Source organism: Durio zibethinus, chromosome 4 (genome assembly GCF_047325235.1).
Source record: "Durio zibethinus cultivar Kanyao isolate XHJ-2024 chromosome 4, ASM4732523v1, whole genome shotgun sequence".
In the NCBI taxonomy this organism is placed as follows: Eukaryota; Viridiplantae; Streptophyta; class Magnoliopsida; order Malvales; family Malvaceae; genus Durio; species Durio zibethinus.
Genome location: NC_143165.1, coordinates 8,015,871 through 8,033,938, shown reverse-complemented (window position 1 = coordinate 8,033,938; position 18,068 = coordinate 8,015,871). Strand labels below are relative to the sequence as shown.

Here is an 18,068-nt window from a genome sequence, read left to right as displayed (position 1 = left end):
ATCAATAACAAAAGGAGAGGAATCCATTTCTATTAGTATAAGTTTAACTTACTTTTAAATTAAAATGATTAAGATTAAAAATATTATTCGATTGATATTAATCATAAATTTATTTTTCTTTTAAAGATAAAAAAATATAAAATTTATACTGTCGTAAGTGGATTCTTACAAATAACAAAATATATACATATATGTATAAACAAAAAAATAATAATTATAATAAATATATAAAAATATATAAACATTAACACACAAACATCAATAAATTAATTAAGATTATTTATAATGGTTCACTCACTTTGAATTGATATATATTTTTTTTGACAAAGTTCTTATATTTATAGGTAGCTTAAAGAATAGACCAATGGACCTATTTAATGAGGTTGAGAAAAGGAAAGCTTTTCTATGTTTTTCCTTTTCATTTTGTGGAGAGTGAGAAAATATGTTACTACCATAATTACCCCTTAAATTAATTTGGGGATAAAATTATAATATGTCATTGATGTAAGGTATAGATTATAAATTTTGATTTTTATATTGTTACAAATATTAAATATAATATTTTTTGGTACATTTTAATATTTTATATTTTAATTCAAGTATAAATAATTAAAAAATATATGTGCAAAGCTCATGTATTTTCAAAATTTTATTGTAGTCCGAAAAAAATTTAATACATTTCATTTAAATCCCTAGAATAAAACATGAAAATAGGTGATTACATTATTTAAGTGTAATATATACGTGAACGTGTGTAGCACTGTAAAAAAAGTTTTGCAAGTAGGCTCGAGCTATGTTAAAATTCTAGCACCTTCTGCAATTATTTCTTTTGGCATTTTTGCAATAATTATTGTAATCATTTCAGACGACTTGAAAGAAAGCAACAGGGTTTGCTCTACAACACATATATGATCAATTAATGTATAGTTTGTTAGTATGAGTATTATTAATTGATATAATGTTTTTTATTTGTGTGATGAATTATAATCAGGAGGTTCGGTTATCAGCATTCAAGGAATTATTCAGCAATACAAAAGAATTTATTCTCCGGAGAAGTAGGGTGGGAAGTCATAATCTGGTTCCAGATGCAAACGGAGAGGGACAATGTGGATTAACTTCCCTTCTACTGGAATATTGCGAGGATCTCGAATGCTTGGTTGATACGACAACAATGAAGGTGCCAACTTCTGCATTCACCGATTTGGTCGAATTAGTTATAAATGATATGGTTGGTTTGAAAATATTATGCAAGGGTCAGCCTCCACAAGGTTTCCTGCAAAATTTAAAAATTTTGAAAGTTGAAAATTGCAGGGATATTGTCTCTTTGTCTCCTACAGGAAAATTACAAAATATGCAGCAACTGGTTGTACGAGATTGTAGGAAGTTGCAAGTGGTATTTCAAACCTCTTTTTCTCCAGGTCTTCCTAAACTAGAATCGGCTTCGGTAAGTGAGTGTCCTCAATTAGAGCAAGTCTTCTACATCGAGGCAAAAGAACAAGATGGAGTTGAACATGGTATTATGCTCCGATGTCTAAAGCATCTACAACTTGATAGGTTAACAAACTTGAGCAGTTTTGGTCCTCAAAACTATTTTTTTGAAGCGCCTATTTTGGAAAATTTAAGAGTTTCTGAGTGTCCTCGATTCACCAACTTTTCCATTCAAAAACTTAACAAGCGGGTTGACTTAAAGGTACTATTTCTTTTAATCTTTTTCTTTTTATTTGATTGTCATAATAATGTAGATATTTATTGAGTAGATTTTGAAGTGTCTCTTGAATTTCATATCTATTACGTTGAATTTAGAATGATTTTCGGTTATCTCGTAATAAATACCATTTTAGTTTTTTTATTAATATAAAATTTTTTTAATTTTGACGCAAATTATTTTAAATATTTTATATAATTTAATTATAATAAATAAATGTTTGAAAAACTACTCCTTTCAAAATTGTAAAGGGATATTTTAAAAAATAATTAATGATTGTTTGAAAATTAAAAAAAGAAAGCAATAGTTGAGAAGGAGGAAGTATGAGTGTTTTTTTTTTCTTTTTTCCAACAAAATGCAAGGGCAAGTGAATTCTTTTATTTCTTTGAAAATAAAATTAAAGTTTCTATATTTATCTCTAGCTAGTTAAGATTCATCGAAAGTTTTCTTTACCTCATTTTATATGTAAATAGTTAATTGCATGTTCAATAGGAGTATATATTAACAAAATCTTTTTTAAAAAAAAAAATCAATAAAGGATCCTTTTTGGTGGGAAATGGTTGCTGGAAAAAGGAAAAGTTTCGTAGCTGTGGTGTTTATATCATAGTAATCAGATCCAGTCGTACATTTGAATCAGTGATCTAATTCCGATCAATTTTAATATTAGCTACATATGAAATTGACTCCACTTTTTTTTTGCCGTGTGTTTTTACTAGTGAATGATTTTACAATTTTAATTTATGTGATGAACTATGATCAGGGAGTTCGATTGTCCGTATTCAAAGAGTCGTTATGCAAAACAGAAGATCTTATTCTCAGCAGAATTAATATGGATCACAAAAATCTCGTTGCAGATGCAGATCTAGAAGGGTTAACAACCCTTAAACTTATGGATTGCAAGGATCTTGAATGCTTGGTTGATTCAACAAACGAGCATGTCCCAACAAGTGGAATATTCACTAATTTGGTGGAATTAGTCATGGAAAACATGATTGGTTTGGAAATGTTGTGCAAGGGCCAGCCTCCGAAGGGTTTCCTACGAAACCTAGAAATCTTGACGGTCAGAGGATGCAAGGATATTGTCTCTTTATCTCCCATGGAACGAAATCTAAAAAAGCTGACAGTTGAACAAAATGGAAGGTTGCAAGAGATATTTCGAATCGATGAGTTTCTTTATAACAGGGAAGAAAATCAAGCACCATTACTGTCAAATTTAGACTTTTTGAGGGTATGGTATCTGCCAGAATTGAAATGGATATTAAAAGGTCCCGCCCATTACGTTAGCCTCCGAAGTCTGAAGATTGTAAATATAAGAAGATGTAACGAATTGAAATCTCTCTTCTCAGCCTCCATCGTTCAAACCCTAAGGCTTCTAGAAGAACTAGTGATTGGTTATTGTGATAAATTGGAGCATGTTTTCCTGGAGTTAGAAAGTGATGATGATCAAACAGAATCAGACACTCTGTGCTTGCCAAACTTGAAAACTCTGGATATAACTGGATGCCCAAGACTAGAATATGTTTTTCCAAACACTTTGGCTCAAGGTTTTCCTTGTCTGCAAAACCTAAAATTTCGTAAATTAACAAATTTGAATGGTTTTGTTGCAGAAAACTATTTTGTCAAACTGCCTGCTTTGAAAAAAGTAGATGTTATCGACTGTCCTCCATTGACAAATTTTACCATTCAACAAGAAGTTGACAAGCCTATTCAATTAAAGGTAAGTAGTAATTCTTTTACTCTTTTCTTTTCTTTTCTTTTCTTTTTTGTTTAAATTTTAGAAGATAAATTATTTGAAATACTTCTTCATTAATTAAATGATTTTGCACTCTACATTATCGTACTGTTGTTATGTTATGTAATTGCATTTAGCAAAATTAGGAGCACCACCATAATGTTTAAATTAATATTTGCTTGTCCTCAGTTTCTTAGCTTAACGGTAAATAAGCTTTTATGACAATATAGAGGTTTTGCTTTTAATTCAAGATCTCCATCTTATATACCAAAAAAAAATTAATATTTGTTTTACACTGTCCTACTATTATCACAACAATTATAATTCTTTTTTTCTATTCTCAAAATACAATATCTTTTGTATCAAAAATCAATATTGAATCTGCTAGAAAATAAAACAAAAAACCAATCGATGGGAGAAATGGTTGCCGGCTAAAGGACAAATAGTTCATAGTTGTTAAATCCTTCTAAAAAATTCACTGCCATGGTTCGTTATCGTTGATTAATCTTTGTATTTCATTTAATCCATTAGTAGATTTTGCCAAATGTGAGTTGTTCATTGATGCCAGAAATTGATGTTTGAGACGTTGAGATTAACTGCAAACAAAAAAACTCACAAAGAAGATAACTCACAATAATTTGAATAATGACAGAATATGATTATTAGATTAAAAAAGATAAAAGTTCACCACCAAGATTAGAAACTAAGAGATACAGAAACATTATCCTAAGAATTCTAATCAAGGATTAAGAATAATAAAAGTTCACCACTCTAGGAAATTCACCTAAGAGATACAAAACTTGAAAAATAATCTAAAAGATTGCTTAAGTATAAAGAAAACACTGGTATTCCTTTTACCAAAAAATAGCAGAAAATATATAGGCTATGAACATCCCACTAAGCATGAAAACTTTCAGATTGCATTGCTAGAATCATGTCTAAAATCATAAGATTTGCATGTGAACATAATCTACGCCTTTACTCCTGAACCTGACCACAATCTCATTCATATTCATGATCTTCTTTTCTAGTTAGTGCAAACGCAATCTCCCTATTCCAGCCCACCTTATTTATATGTGGATTTGGATCAAGGCTAGGCCCATCTTATTTTTGAATAAGTCTGCCTTAGTCTTAGCCCAAGTTGTATGATGTGCAGACACTCCGTTGTCAATTTCTTCTGATTGAAAAAGACTTGTCCTCAAATCTGAACTAGCATTCCCTCTATGGTAGGGTGATAAATCAGTAATTGGCTTGGTGAGCAGTTGTAGACAAACTCTACTTGAGGTAAAACAAGATCCCACTGCTTGATATTCTTTCTTACATAACTTCTTAGAAGGTTGTCCTAGCTACGGTTGGTTACTTTTGTTTGACCATCTATTTAAGGATGATAGGAGGAACTTTACTTGAGATTGGTGTCAAGCTTCCTTCAAAAGGTGCGTAAAAAATGGCTAAGAAACCTAGAATCCCAATCGGACACCATGGATCTAGGAACTTCATGTAACCTCACAATTTCCTTGAAATATTGATCAGAAACATGAGAAGCATCTATAGTTTTTTTACAAGGAACGAAATGGGCCATCTTGGAAAAATAATCCATAACCACCATGATAGAGTCTTTGTTCCTTTGAGTTATGGGTAGTCCAACCACAAAGTCCAAACTAACATCCTTTCAAAGAGCATTTGACACGAGCAATGGAGTATACAATCCAATGTTTTGACCATGACTCTTGGCAATGTGGCACACTCTACATTGTTCAATGTGTTTCATCACATCCCTCTCCATTCTCGGCCAATAAAATTCGTCCTGCAAAAGAGCAAGTGTCTTGTCTCTTCCAAAGTGTCTACCCAGTGCACCATCATGAGCCTCATTGATTAAGGCTTGTCTCAAGGAACATGAGGGAATGCAAAGGCTGTTAGCCTTGAAGAGATATCCATCATGTAACAAAAACTGATGGCGTGGTTCTTGCTTGCATTCTTCCCAAATTCAGCCTAAGTAAGGATCTATCTCATAGAGCCCTTTGATCACCTCAAATCTAATAACTTCAACAACCATAATCCCCAATAAAGAGTGCTTTCGACTCAAAGCATCTGTCACCACATTCTGGGTTCCTAATTTGTGTTTGATAGGAAGTTGTAGGCTTGAAAAAACTCCATCCAAGCTACATGCCTTCGATTGAGCTTGTGCTAGTTATTGATAAACTTCAAGACCTCATGGTCTGAATATAGGACAAATGGCTTGGGAAGAAGATACCAACTCCAATGGAATAAAGCTCTATATATGGCATAGAATTCTTTGTCATAGGTTGAATACTTCCTATTGGCTTCATTGAGCTTCTCACTAAAAAATGCCATAGGCTTTCCTCCTTAACTTAAAACAGCACCTATTCCAGAATTGGATGCATCACATTCCACCTCGAACACTTGATCAAAATCTGGTAAGGACAAGATGGGAGCTTCAGTGATCCTGGTCTTGATGAGCTCAAAGCTATGTTGGGCTTCTTTGGTCCACTTAAAAACTTCATTCTTCAAACATTCAGTGATAAGGGCCGCAATTGAGCTAAAACTCCTAATGAAGCGCCTATAAAAAGATGCAACAGTGATAGGGGTCACAATTGAGCTAAGACTCATAATGAAGCACTAGACCATGGAAACTTCGGATATCATGTAGAGATGCTGGTGTTGGCCAATTTAAAATTGCCTCAACCTTGCTGGGATCCATCTTTATTACTTTCTTTGACACCACAAACCCTAGGAACACAAGGCTGGAAGTAAAGAAGCTGCACTTTTTAAGGTTAGCATAAAGTTTTTGTTCCCTCAATATGCAAAACAGTTGATGTAGATGATTCAAGTGTTGATTCTCATCCTTACTGTACACCAGAATATCATCAAAATATACTACTACATATCTGCCAATACAAGGTTTAAAGATATGATTCATAAATCTCATGAAAGTACTAGGAGCATTGGATAAATCAAAAGGCATTACCATCCATTCATAGAGATCATCCCTTGTCTTGAAGGCTGGTTTTTACTTATCTCCAGGCCTCATTCTAATTTGATGATAATCACTGCGTAGGTCTATCTTGGAGAAAATAGTTGCTCCATGTAGTTGGTCTAGCAAGTCATCTAATTGCGGAATAGGAAAACGATAGTCAACTGTGATTTTGTTGATTGCCCTACTATCCACACACATGCACCACGATCTATCCTTCTTAGGCACCAAAAGGCTAAGATTGCACAAGGGCTCATGCTTTCATGCACCATTCATTTTCTCACCAATTCATCAACTTGGCGTTGCAACTCCGCATGCTCTTTAGGACTCATTCTATAGGCTACCTTGTTAGGTAGAACAGCTCCTAGGATAAGCTTTATGCTGTGTTGAATGTCCCTCATTGGTGGTAGACCAACTGGTAACTCCTCTTGAACAACATCTTGAAATTCTGTCAATAATGGTTGTATCACTACAGGGGGCTCCTCATTGTCTTTATTCTTCTCAATTAACACCAGTGCATACATAGTACCACCCATTTTAATTTTCTTTCTGTAATTAGCCTTGGTAAACAAGCTGCTTACTTCCCCTTTGGTTGGTTTTGACATCACCATGGGTTTGGTAGGGTCTAGGATGATTTTGCATCTATCATTCACAAATGTGTAAGTATTGCGGCAACCATCATAAATAACCCTTCTATCATAATGCCAAGGTCTTTCGAGCAGTAAATGACAAGCATCCATTGGAGCTACATCACACCACACTTCATCTTTATATTTCTTTCCTATGGAAAAAGAAACCAAACACCTCTTGCTAACTTGATTTCATTCTCTTTCTGCAGCCAAGACAACTTATATGGTTAGAGGTGATCCACTACTTTGAGGCATAATTTCTACACCATAAAGGTAGAAAAAACGTTTTCTAAACTTCCACTATCAATTATAACATTACATACCTTCCCATAGGCAGTACATCAAGTGTGGAACATGTTTTTACGCAACCAATCTTCTTTCTCAACAGGTGTGGTACTCAAACTGCATTGTATGACTAAGGATGCTACACAATTACCATATGTTACCTCTTCCTCCTTTTCAAAGTTTTGATCCTCTTCAGCCAGTTCCTCTTTATTTTCCTCCAAGTCTTCCTCTACTAGAGTCACAATCTTCCTGTTTGGGCATTATGAGGCAATGTGTCCAAGCCCTTGACATTTAAAACACCTCCTGGTTTGTGCACTAGACTAAGGCTTGTTTGTTGAGGTCCCATCTTTCTTTTGGGGCTACTTTGGAATGGGCTGAGAAGGAACAATAGTTTTGGATGAGCCACCTTTATTGATATAGCCTTATCGGGACCCAAATCTCAAGTTACTACCACGGGCCTCCTTTTGTTGTCTCTTCACCTTTAGGGCAAGCTTGCATACATCATTGAAAGTCCAATAGGGTTGAAGTTGCACCACATTACCTATTTCAATCTTCAATCCTCCAAGATACCAGGCAATAGTCTGATCCTATTCTATCAATTCACACTTTAACATGAGGTGGTCAAACTCAACCGTATACTCCTTCATTGAGAGATCTTTGTTTCAAGTTATGGAGCCTAAGGAAAACATCTTGCCGAAATTTGTTTGGGAGATACTTTCTCTTCAACTCTTTTTTCATCTTTTCCCAAGTTGTAATTTTTCTCCTGCCTTCTCTTTCCCTTTGCTTCTTCAGATTTTCCCACCAAAAGGATGCATGCTTTTTAAGTGTGATGGTCACTAACTTCACCTTGCGATGTTCAAGGGCATCATGGTATTCAAATATACGTTCCACCGTGTGTAGCTAATCTAAGAATTCTTTAGGTTACATTTTCCCCTCAAACTCAAGAATTTCTATCTTCAGATTGAATAAGCTAGGTTGAAGTTGATTTCTGTGCATACAGTCTCGAACTTGCCGTAGGTGAGATAGGTGCTATCATCAGAATCGTTGTTGTTTTCATGGAATGGATTGGTTTCTCCTTCATTTTCTTTGTTTTTCCTTTGTTGCCTCCTTATCTCCTTTCTCTCTTCTTGTATATGTAATCGATATTGCAGTTGAAGGATCTGTTGCCGCATCTCCTCTATGAGGGCATCCTTTGGGTCAACATTGGTAGTTGCTGCAACATCGGTGTTGGCTTCAACCTCTTCTGTTGGTGCTTGACGATGATGACTGACCATAGCTCTGATACCAATTTGATGCCGAAAATTGATGTTTGAGATGTTGAGATTAACTGCAAACATAAAAGCTCACAAGGAAGATAACTCACAATAATTTGAATAATGACTAAATATGATTATTAGATTAAAAGGGATAAAAGTTCACCACCAGGACTAGAAACTAAAGGATATAGAAACAACACCCTAAAAATTCTAATCAATGATACAAAATAATAAAAGTTCACCACTCTAGGAAATCTATCTAAGAGATATAGAACTTGAAGAATAATCTAAGAGATTGCTTAAGTACAAAGAAAACTCTAGTTTGCTTTTTACTAAAAAATAATAGAAAATATATAGGGTAGGAACATCCCTCTAAGCATGGAAACTTTCAGATTGCATTGCTAGAATCACGCCTAAAATCATGAGATTTGCATGTGAGCATAATCTGCTCATTTACTCCTGAACCTGACCACAATCCCATTCATATTCATGATCTTCTTTTCTAGTTAGTGTGAACGCAATCTCCCTATTTTAGCTTACCTTATTTATGTGTGGTTTTGGACCAAGAATAAGCCTATCTTTTTTTTTGATAAGTCTGCCTTAGTCTCAACTCAAGTTGCCCATCTTATTTTGGATAAATCTACCTTAGTCTCAGCCTAAGTTGTATGATATGTAGACACTCCGGTGTCATTCATCTCCCTTATATGTCTCTTAAACTTTTCTAACTTAAAAGATGGTCACGTTTTATATATATATATATATATATATATATATATATTTTGAGAAATTTACTTTTGCTCCTTGATGATTATATCACCAAAATGATGTATATGATTTGAATTCATATCATCTGGCTTTTTTTTTTTTTTACTGATGCTTAACATTTGTAATGAACTTATATATAGCTTTGTTTGTATTATGCTTCAATCACACAATTTATTATAAGCCTTACTTCGACATAATTTGTTCTTTTTTTCTTTATGAAACTTGTTAATAATGAATTTTACATGATTCCACATACAATTGAAAATAAAAAATCAATATGATAGTATACATAAATTAATTGAGATCAATATATATATATAGAGTAACGCCTGCTCTTTCTTTTACACAGGAGTTGGTTATCTGTTTTGAATTTAAAAATGATGTTGAGTTGTGCAACACCCAATTGAGACAAAGATCACCAAATTTGGAATACATAAATGTGGGGAAGTTTGAACAACTATTTCAGCTTCGAGGTGGATACTTCATCTCAAGTTTAGAGAAAATGAGGCTTGTTAATCTGATTTGGCTACGAGATATATGGAAGGGTCTCATACAAGTTGTAACCAATCTTAGAAAATTGGAAGTAGACAACTGCAGTAAATTGACATGTATCTTCCCAATAATGCTTATTCAAAAATTTCCACAATTGACCTTTCTACGAATACTCCGATGTGATAATCTGGAGCAAATAATTGGGAATGATAACATTTCGGCATCATCATCAAAAGGTCATGACCAAGATGAAACGGGTGTTAAAAGTGAGAAGGAATTGTTGATGTTGAGTCGATTACAAGAGGTGGATCTTGTAACATTGCCACGCCTAGTGAGCTTCGGTCCTGTGGGTTATCATTTGGTATTCCCATCTTTGTGCTTCTTAAAGATTGAAGGATGTTCCCAGATGACAACAAATTTCACTGTCGATTCAACATTAACTGTGCATGCAAAAAAACAGGTATTTATCCACCTAACACTCTTTACTCTCACGTTCTTTCTACTCCTTTTGCTGTTCTTTAATATGATGGCATCAAAAGTGGCCTCAACAAGTTAAATAAAAGATCACTCTCATATATTACATGCATGGAAGCAGCGAAATTTCATTCATAAGCTTTAAATAGAATCTGTCCATTATTTGAGTTGGAAAAAAAATCTGCTATTTTGACATAATTAACTGTGTTCTACTACAATTCAGGAAATATATGATACAAGTCCCTCAAAACAATATATAAGATGGTCTAGAACTCAACCTACCTCACTGCCTCCATACAGGGAAGAACCAGGAGATGTTTCACCATTGAAGTGAAAAACTGCAAAAGCATAGTTGAATGTAAGTTTCACCTCAATACTATCACCAACAGTCTAGGCTAGTTAATTAGCCAGGTAAACTAATACTTATTTTTGTGGTTCTTTAATTGCTTGAAATTTCAGTTTCCTATTAGGATAGACCCAGATCAATTCATAGGTGCACTTGAGCTTCCAATTTCTTGATCTGCTTGTTTGTTTCTAAATTTGTAACCAGTGATATTCTGGGTTTGCAAGTATGGATCACATTTATGTGTATTTTCGCCAAAACTATACAGTGTTGGTTGAGTATAAACTGTTGGCTGATTTTCAGTCAGGCCGTGCTTTAATTCCTATTGAATATATATCTGATTTTGATTCTACGCGATATCAGAATGTTTACTTGTCCTAACAAGTCCACGGAAAAATCACTTGCTGTTATCCATATACTTGATCACTTCCATAGTTACTTGCATAATGTCTACTTCTACTTGGTTGATTGTTTTTATTAACCATGCTTACCTTGCTCATCTTAATTATTACAGTTCTTATTTTTATGTTCTCCAATTGTTAACCATGTATATTTGTCAACTAAATTCCACCAGCAGTCACTGAACATTGATAATTGCTTCTTGTCTCTGGCGCTTACATGCTCAAGCTTTGAGGTCCCTTCCCCTTTTATCCTTTTTGATATGTTTGGATGCAGATTTTGTGGGGCTTTGAGTTTGTATTATCAACTTTTTGGGTGAATTTAGTGCTTAAGATGATGGAGATGATAGGATAATATAAGAATGTAGATGACATCATCCTGTCCAATGTCTACTGTGAGCAAGATAGCAGAGCAGAATGAGATAATTTTTCTTCTATGCAATGTTTGGTGTAGATACCATTAAATGTCAAGTAGGATATTTTTTGTCATTGGTCTAAATACCCCTCTCTATTCTACGCCAAATACAAATTTTAAATGAAAATTGCAACTCTTAAGGGTGGGGGGGGGGATATGAAAGAAAAAAATGAGGGCAGGATACTACAATCCTGTCCCATATGATTAACTAATCCTCCCATTTTTCCACCAGATTGAGTCATTTTATACCAAGGACGATGACTCAAATTATTTGTCATTCTATCCCTCTTTTGAAGTGAATACCCATGGTATAGGATCATTTATTTAATATATTTACCCAATTCTCTCTATCACCCTTTGCTCCAAATTCACTCTTATTATTACCTAGCAGTGATATCTTTGCATGATTTAATTGAGAGAAAATAGGTTGGGATTGGGTGCTTGAAGTAATTTCAAATTTATACTGATTGATAAGTTATTGGTTGCAGCTATCGTGACCTTAAACCAAAGAATATACTGGCAAATGCAAATTGTAAGCTTAAAGTTTGTGACTTTGGGCTAGCAAGAGTCACATTTAGTGGCAACCAGTCTTTTGGACGGTATGTAGATTTTTTTTTTTTCCATACCTTCATATTTTTTTCCTCTTAAAAAATAGTGGATACATATGTTTATACTTTATATGTTATTTTCTGATGTTCCTTGCAGGACTATGTTGGTGCACGATGGGACAGGGCTCAGAGCTGTGTGGATCTTTCTTTTCTAAAGTATGGCTTTTCTGTCACATGTGGCCTTAGTTCTTTTCCTCTAAAGTAATTGGCAATTTGTGGAAGCTTGTTATATGGTATCATGGACCAAAAGCTTGGCACAGATTTGCTGTCTGGCTATCTGCTACTTGAAGTCAAGGTCAAACCATAGCATCTTCTACCTCACGTACAAGTTCAACGCGTCAGATTTTTTTGGGTTCAATTTTTATAGACCTTTTATTTTTGTTATATCATTTGGTTTTTAATGTTTTATTTAATTCAATTATGGATATATTACTGCGTATTGGAGTACACTTATCGAGTTACCATGTCTCATTTGAGCTATATATGTCATACTTAGCAAATCGACACATTATAATATATATATATACATATATATATATATATAAAGAATACTTGACTGCTTTTTAGGAAGCAGTAATGCCTAGATTAAAATAATTGTTGTTCAGGGAGGACTATGAACTCTCCTGAACGTTGAAATATCTATCCTTCTGGTAATTGTGTCAGGTTATATCTCTAGATTGCTTTACTTGGGGTCTGACTTTCAAGTTTACTTAGTTAAGTCTAATTTTTTCGGTAACTGTCTGCAGTGTACACCAGCTATTGATATTTGAAGCATCGGCTGCATATTTGCTGAGGTATTGACAGGGAAGCCCCTATTTCCTGGAAAAAGTGTTGTACATAAATTAGAATTGATCACCGATCTTTTGGGGACACCTTCACCAGAAACCTCTCTCTCACTTCGTTTTGTGTGTATGTGTTTTTTTTCCCTGGGGGGCTATTTTGCTTTTCTTTTCTAGATTGCAAATTCGTGATATTTGTTTCACACAATTGCAGGTTCGAAATGAGAAAACAAGAAAATACTTAACAGAAATGCAGAGAAAACATCATGTGCCATTTTCACGAAAATTTCCAAATGCAGAGACCCATTAATAATGTGGCTATTATAGAGGCTATTAGCATTTGATCCAAAGGACCGCCCAACTGCTGAGGAAGTGTGTTATCTTAATTTTCATGCCATAAATATGTATTCTTTAGATGCAATCCAGCCAATAATGAATGGAGCTTTCTTCTTTATGTCTATATTGTGTCCAAGAGTTTGTGTTCTTTTAGGTTCATCATACTGAAACTTTCTGCATTAATGTCCTAGGCATTATTGGATCCTTACTTCAAAGGCTTGGCTAAAATTGAGAGGGAAGCTTCTTGTCAGCCAATCTCAAAATTAGAGTTTTATTTAGAGAGGCGAAGGGTGCCAAAGGTGGACATTATGGAATTAATTTACAGGGAGATACTAGAATATCATCCTTAGCTGCTCAAAGACTATCTAAATGGAAATGAAGGAACCAATTTTTTCTATCAAAGGTTTGAATACTTTCTAATTACCTAATGTATTTATCATTGATTTTAATGTGTCTTATCTTGTATTCTTTTTGCTCTTAATCCACTTGATTATGTTATGGTTTTTTATTACAGTGTCATTTCAGAAAGCAGTTTCTATATCTTGAGGAGAACGGAGGTAGAAGTGCTCCAGTTTTCCCTCTGGAGAGGAAGTGTGTGTCCCTTCCAAGGTGTTACATGTTTCAGACAACTCAGTTTCTAATGTATTAACAATTTACTTTTAAGTAGAAATGTTAATTATGCTATTGCTTTCTCCTGCTTTCCAATCTATACATACATAACATAAACACAAATAAAGATACCACTCCATTTTGTATGAATTTTCCCCAAGTTGAATGATATATGGACTCAAAGAAATTAGTTAGCACCTTTTCTCCCTCTTTGTAGATACAATTTTCCAACTTATATTCTGTTTATTTCGAGTCTACAGTTCATTCAAATACTATCCCTCCAAATACGCAGTCAACTTTGGTTTCATGTGAGAATCGACAAATTACAGGAGGCTTAAAAAAAAGTAACAGACGCAATTTCTGGTAATCCAAAGATAACATGGCCTCTGCCTAGGGTGCCAACGGGAATGAATGATTTCCGTTCTGCTTTTACGCCAGCTTTCTTTTGGTCAAGCACAATTTGTCATGCAAAAAACTATTTTGCATGTTTCTCTGGCCTTCCTCTATCTGTGTCTGCCATATGTCGCTCGGTAATTGGGACTAGACCTCTTTAAAAGAGTTTCACATTGTTGAAAACTCTGATATCCCATAGGCTTTCTCTGGCATGAAATGTGAAAATACTTTTGTTCATTGATAGTAGGTCAGTGCTGAGTAGATTTGTTATGGCTTATAGCCATGTATGTCCCTTTGTTGCTTCACCATGTAGCTGATCCAAAATTTTGTTCTCCTTTTGTTCTGTACAGCAAAAACAGGGAGAGTTGTCGGATCTGTCATATCATATGAGAAAGAGAAAAATGATAAAGATGTTTACGAGGGTAAAATTTTTTTTACAGAAATGCAGTCCTTCCTCCACAGAATGTCTCCCCACATTGTTTCCTCAAGACTAGCACCACAAATCAAGAGAAATCTGGAATACAGGCTGACAGGAATCCACAAGCCAAACTGCAACCTCAGTTTAGCATGATGGCAAAACCAGTCACTGGAATGGTTGTTGACATGAAGAGCAATCCTTATTACGAACCGCAACCCAAGGCTGAGCAATTAAATGATAGACCACCCTTGATGCAAAACTTCTGCAGGCACAATCCCAGTTTGGTGCAGTTGGTGCTGCAGCTGCCCGTAGGAATGTGGGGACAGTTCAGTATGGATTGTCTTAACTGGGATTGACATCATGGTCAGTTGATGACTCGGGGGTTTCTTTGTCAAGGGAGGATGGGTCTCTGGTTTTGCTCTTTTCCAATGCCTAATTTATGCTCTTCTGCAATTAATACTCCTTGTATCATTGAATTTTACGAGTGAAATAAGTTGCTTCCAATTATTAGGAGACTCGTTGTCTTAAGTCTAATGGAAATACAAGTAGATTGACACCAAGATTTTAATGGGTGTATTTAGAGTAAATTCAATTAACAAGCATCAACGTTCAACACTCGGGGCTGGTTATGGCTGAAAAGTAGCATATCTCTATGTTGAATGGACACAGCTAAAAGTATTCAGTAACCCCATATTTCAAATGAGCAATCAATACATTGGACTTCGTTGTGCATGGAATTTTTTTTCTTTTGGGTAAAAAATACTAGATTTGAAGTAATTATTTGACCAGTAAACCAAGAACGTCAAATGATTGAGACATACAATTTTTTTTGGGTATTTAGACAGAATTTTTGTTGTTAGTTGCGAACATTTCTTTAAACAGCCTTCAAATTTGGGCGTTAGGCATGCAAAGCCAAATACTAATATATGGGCCGTTAAGCTCTAAAATCCCACTCTTGCAAAGCCAGCCGGTGGCTTGTCTAGTTATCCTTCCTTCTCTGCCAAATGCCACGTCTCCTCTCTTATTCTCTCTGCTTTGAGACTCGGAGAAAAGCCACAGCCGCGATCCAGGTCAGCTTTCTCAGTTTTTCGCTTTTTCATATTTATTATTTCATATTCAAAGAATGACATTTTTTATTACTTAAAGCTACAATTTTTTTTTTTTTTTGGTTTTTTACATTGAAGCAGAACATTGTATACGGCTTCAAGGACTTTCCTTTACATCCACTATGGAAAACTCTTGCTACCCTTTACTACCACCAATTTTATTCCTTCTTCTAAAAGACCCTTAAAGAATCTCAGTTTTTCTTCCATAAGCTGTAGCTTAAACACTCCTCAGCCGACTCTTGAACCAAAATCTCAACTGGGTAGTCCCCCAAATGTTGTTAAAATACTTGAAGAAAGGGGATCGCTTAATCGATAACCAGTGAAAATCTTAGGTCGGCTTGTTCAGACCAAACTGCTGTTCCTCTTAAAGTTTACTGTGGTTTTGACCCGACTGATGGGAGTTTACATTTGGGAAACCTTTTGGGGCTCATTGTACTTTCTTGGTTCCAAAAATGTGGCCACAAAGCTGTTGCCGTGATCGGTGGTGCTACCGGTAGAATAGGTGACCCTTCCGGAAAAAGCCAGGAAAGACCTGAACTTGATTTGTAAACATTGGAAAATAACATTGTTGAGATTATGGATATTATAAATAAGATTCTAAATAAAATTGCAAATTTGGGTACTCAAAAAGAGTCAAACTTTGTGATTTTAAATAATTATGATTGGTGGAAAGAGGTTAGGTTGCTTGATTTTCTTAAATAAGTTGGTCCATATGCGAGGGTGGGGAGTATGACGAGTAAGGAGAGTGTTAAAAAGAGGTTCGAATCAGAACAAGGGATGAGCTATACGGAGTTTACTTGTCAGTTGTTGCAGGTTATGACCTTTTATACCTTTTTAAGAATGAAGGTGTTAATGTACAAATTGGTGGGAGTGATCAGTGGGGTAATATTACTGCGGGCACTGAGTTGATAAGGAAAATTTACAAGCTGAAGGAGCTTATGGGTTGACATTTCCCCTTTTATTGAAGAGTGATGGCACCAAGTTTGGAAAATCAGAAGATGGTGCAATTTGGCTTTCACCATCTATGTTGTCCCCATATATGTTTTACCAGTATTTCTTCTCTGTTTCTGATGCGGATGTGATGAGGTTTCTCAAAATTCTTACTTTCTTGAATTTGAAAGAGATAATGAGCCGACGAGTGCAATGACAAGACCAGGCTATGTGCCCAATATAGCCCAGCGGAGGCTCGCTGAGGAACTTACTCGTTTTGTTCATGGTGAAGATGGTTTAAGTGAGGCTTTGAAGGCAACAGAAGCATTGAGGCCTGCATCAGAGACAATGTTGGATTGGAAAACCATTGAAGGGATTGCCGGGGTTGTTCCATCTTGCTCCTTGCCTTACAATCAAGTGTTGGATCTTTCAATTCTTGATCTTTCGGTTTCTTCTGGTTTGTTTGAGAGCAAATCAGCTGTCGTCTATCGAAGCAAGGAGGCCTCTACTTGAACAACAATAGAGTCGATAATGAAAGTAAAAGAATAGCGGCTGAAGACATTGTGGATGGCAAAGTTCTTTTATCCGCAGGCGAGAAGAACCAGGTGGCTGTAAGAATATCTTGATTGCTTGTACAACTACCTGATTATTTATTAGAAATTATTTTGCTACATTGTTGTATGTTAAACCAAGTTTTGGATCCAATGGTATACGAACAAAAGAAAGCTAATATTTTCTCGTCAGGCGATCATTATTTTGGTTGCAAAAGTTTTTATTGTTGGCCTTCAGACATGGTCTTTTTCTGTATATATTGTTTCTCTTCTTTGTCACTTTGAATTATATAGATAAACAAGTGGAAATAAACACCAATAATGGCATTCATGTTTTGATTTTATGGGGAAGGACCATCTTGTATGAAGTGCATTGATTGATTGGGATTTTTTTCTTTGACTGAATAAGAGATATAACATGTTGACAGCATGTTATAACAATTTATAATTCTATTAGCACGTTCTGGAAATAGTTGGTTGGGATCTCCAGCACCTGACCTCCATCAGAAACCAAAGCTTCTTCAAATGTCAGGGCCAATGTATCTGTTTGCAATGGCAGTTAAGGGTTCTTTTCTTGACCACATGGCAAAAGCAGAGAACTCCCCACGGCGTATGCCAAGTTGCTGCCAAAAAAAAAATCAAAAACCAAAAATGAATGCAGCTTTTCCTGTTAACCCAATTCAGGTTTTCAAATAACGAACTTTAATATCATTAGAGCAAAGTTAAAGGGGTAGGATGGTTGCCTGTTGATAAAGGGTAACCCCACTGGCCATATTGAGAAAAGGCACTCTCCAAACTCCGAAGCCCAACCCATCTAATCACCGTCTAACGCATGGTCCAAATATACAAAGC

General features: G+C 35.2%; 1 protein-coding gene and 1 pseudogene across 10 annotated transcripts in view; both read left to right on the top strand.

The window, feature by feature from the left end:
* Positions 1-13,901, top strand: part of LOC111288550 (uncharacterized) — a 29,600-nt gene extending 15,699 nt beyond the window's left edge. For 5 of the 9 annotated variants that reach the window (XM_089759366.1, XM_089759364.1, XM_089759367.1 and 2 more), the window contains 10 exons: positions 992-1,690; positions 2,466-3,422; positions 9,714-10,316; positions 10,631-10,688; positions 11,975-12,085; positions 12,192-12,389; positions 12,841-13,003; positions 13,088-13,245; positions 13,401-13,612; positions 13,724-13,901. In XM_089759366.1, the coding sequence (XP_089615492.1) occupies positions 992-1,690; positions 2,466-3,422; positions 9,714-10,316; positions 10,631-10,688; positions 11,975-12,048 (2,391 nt within the window). In that variant the 3' untranslated portion in view covers positions 12,049-12,085; positions 12,192-12,389; positions 12,841-13,003; ... (1 more) ...; positions 13,401-13,612; positions 13,724-13,901. Of the gene's footprint in view, positions 1-991; positions 1,691-2,465; positions 3,423-9,713; positions 10,317-10,553; positions 10,689-11,974; positions 12,087-12,191; positions 12,447-12,840; positions 13,004-13,087; positions 13,613-13,723 lie in introns of those variants that run through there. The other 4 variants (XM_089759365.1, XM_089759362.1, XM_089759361.1 and 1 more) reach the window with 4 other exon arrangements.
* LOC111288789 (tyrosine--tRNA ligase, chloroplastic/mitochondrial-like) lies at positions 12,333-18,049 on the top strand (annotated as a pseudogene). Its single transcript, XR_016341873.1, has 7 exons — positions 12,333-12,389; positions 13,401-13,508; positions 13,724-13,818; positions 14,652-14,805; positions 14,898-14,959; positions 15,574-15,699; positions 15,817-18,049. The product of XR_016341873.1 is annotated as a tyrosine--tRNA ligase, chloroplastic/mitochondrial-like (transcript).
* Positions 18,050-18,068: the final 19 nt, after the last annotated feature.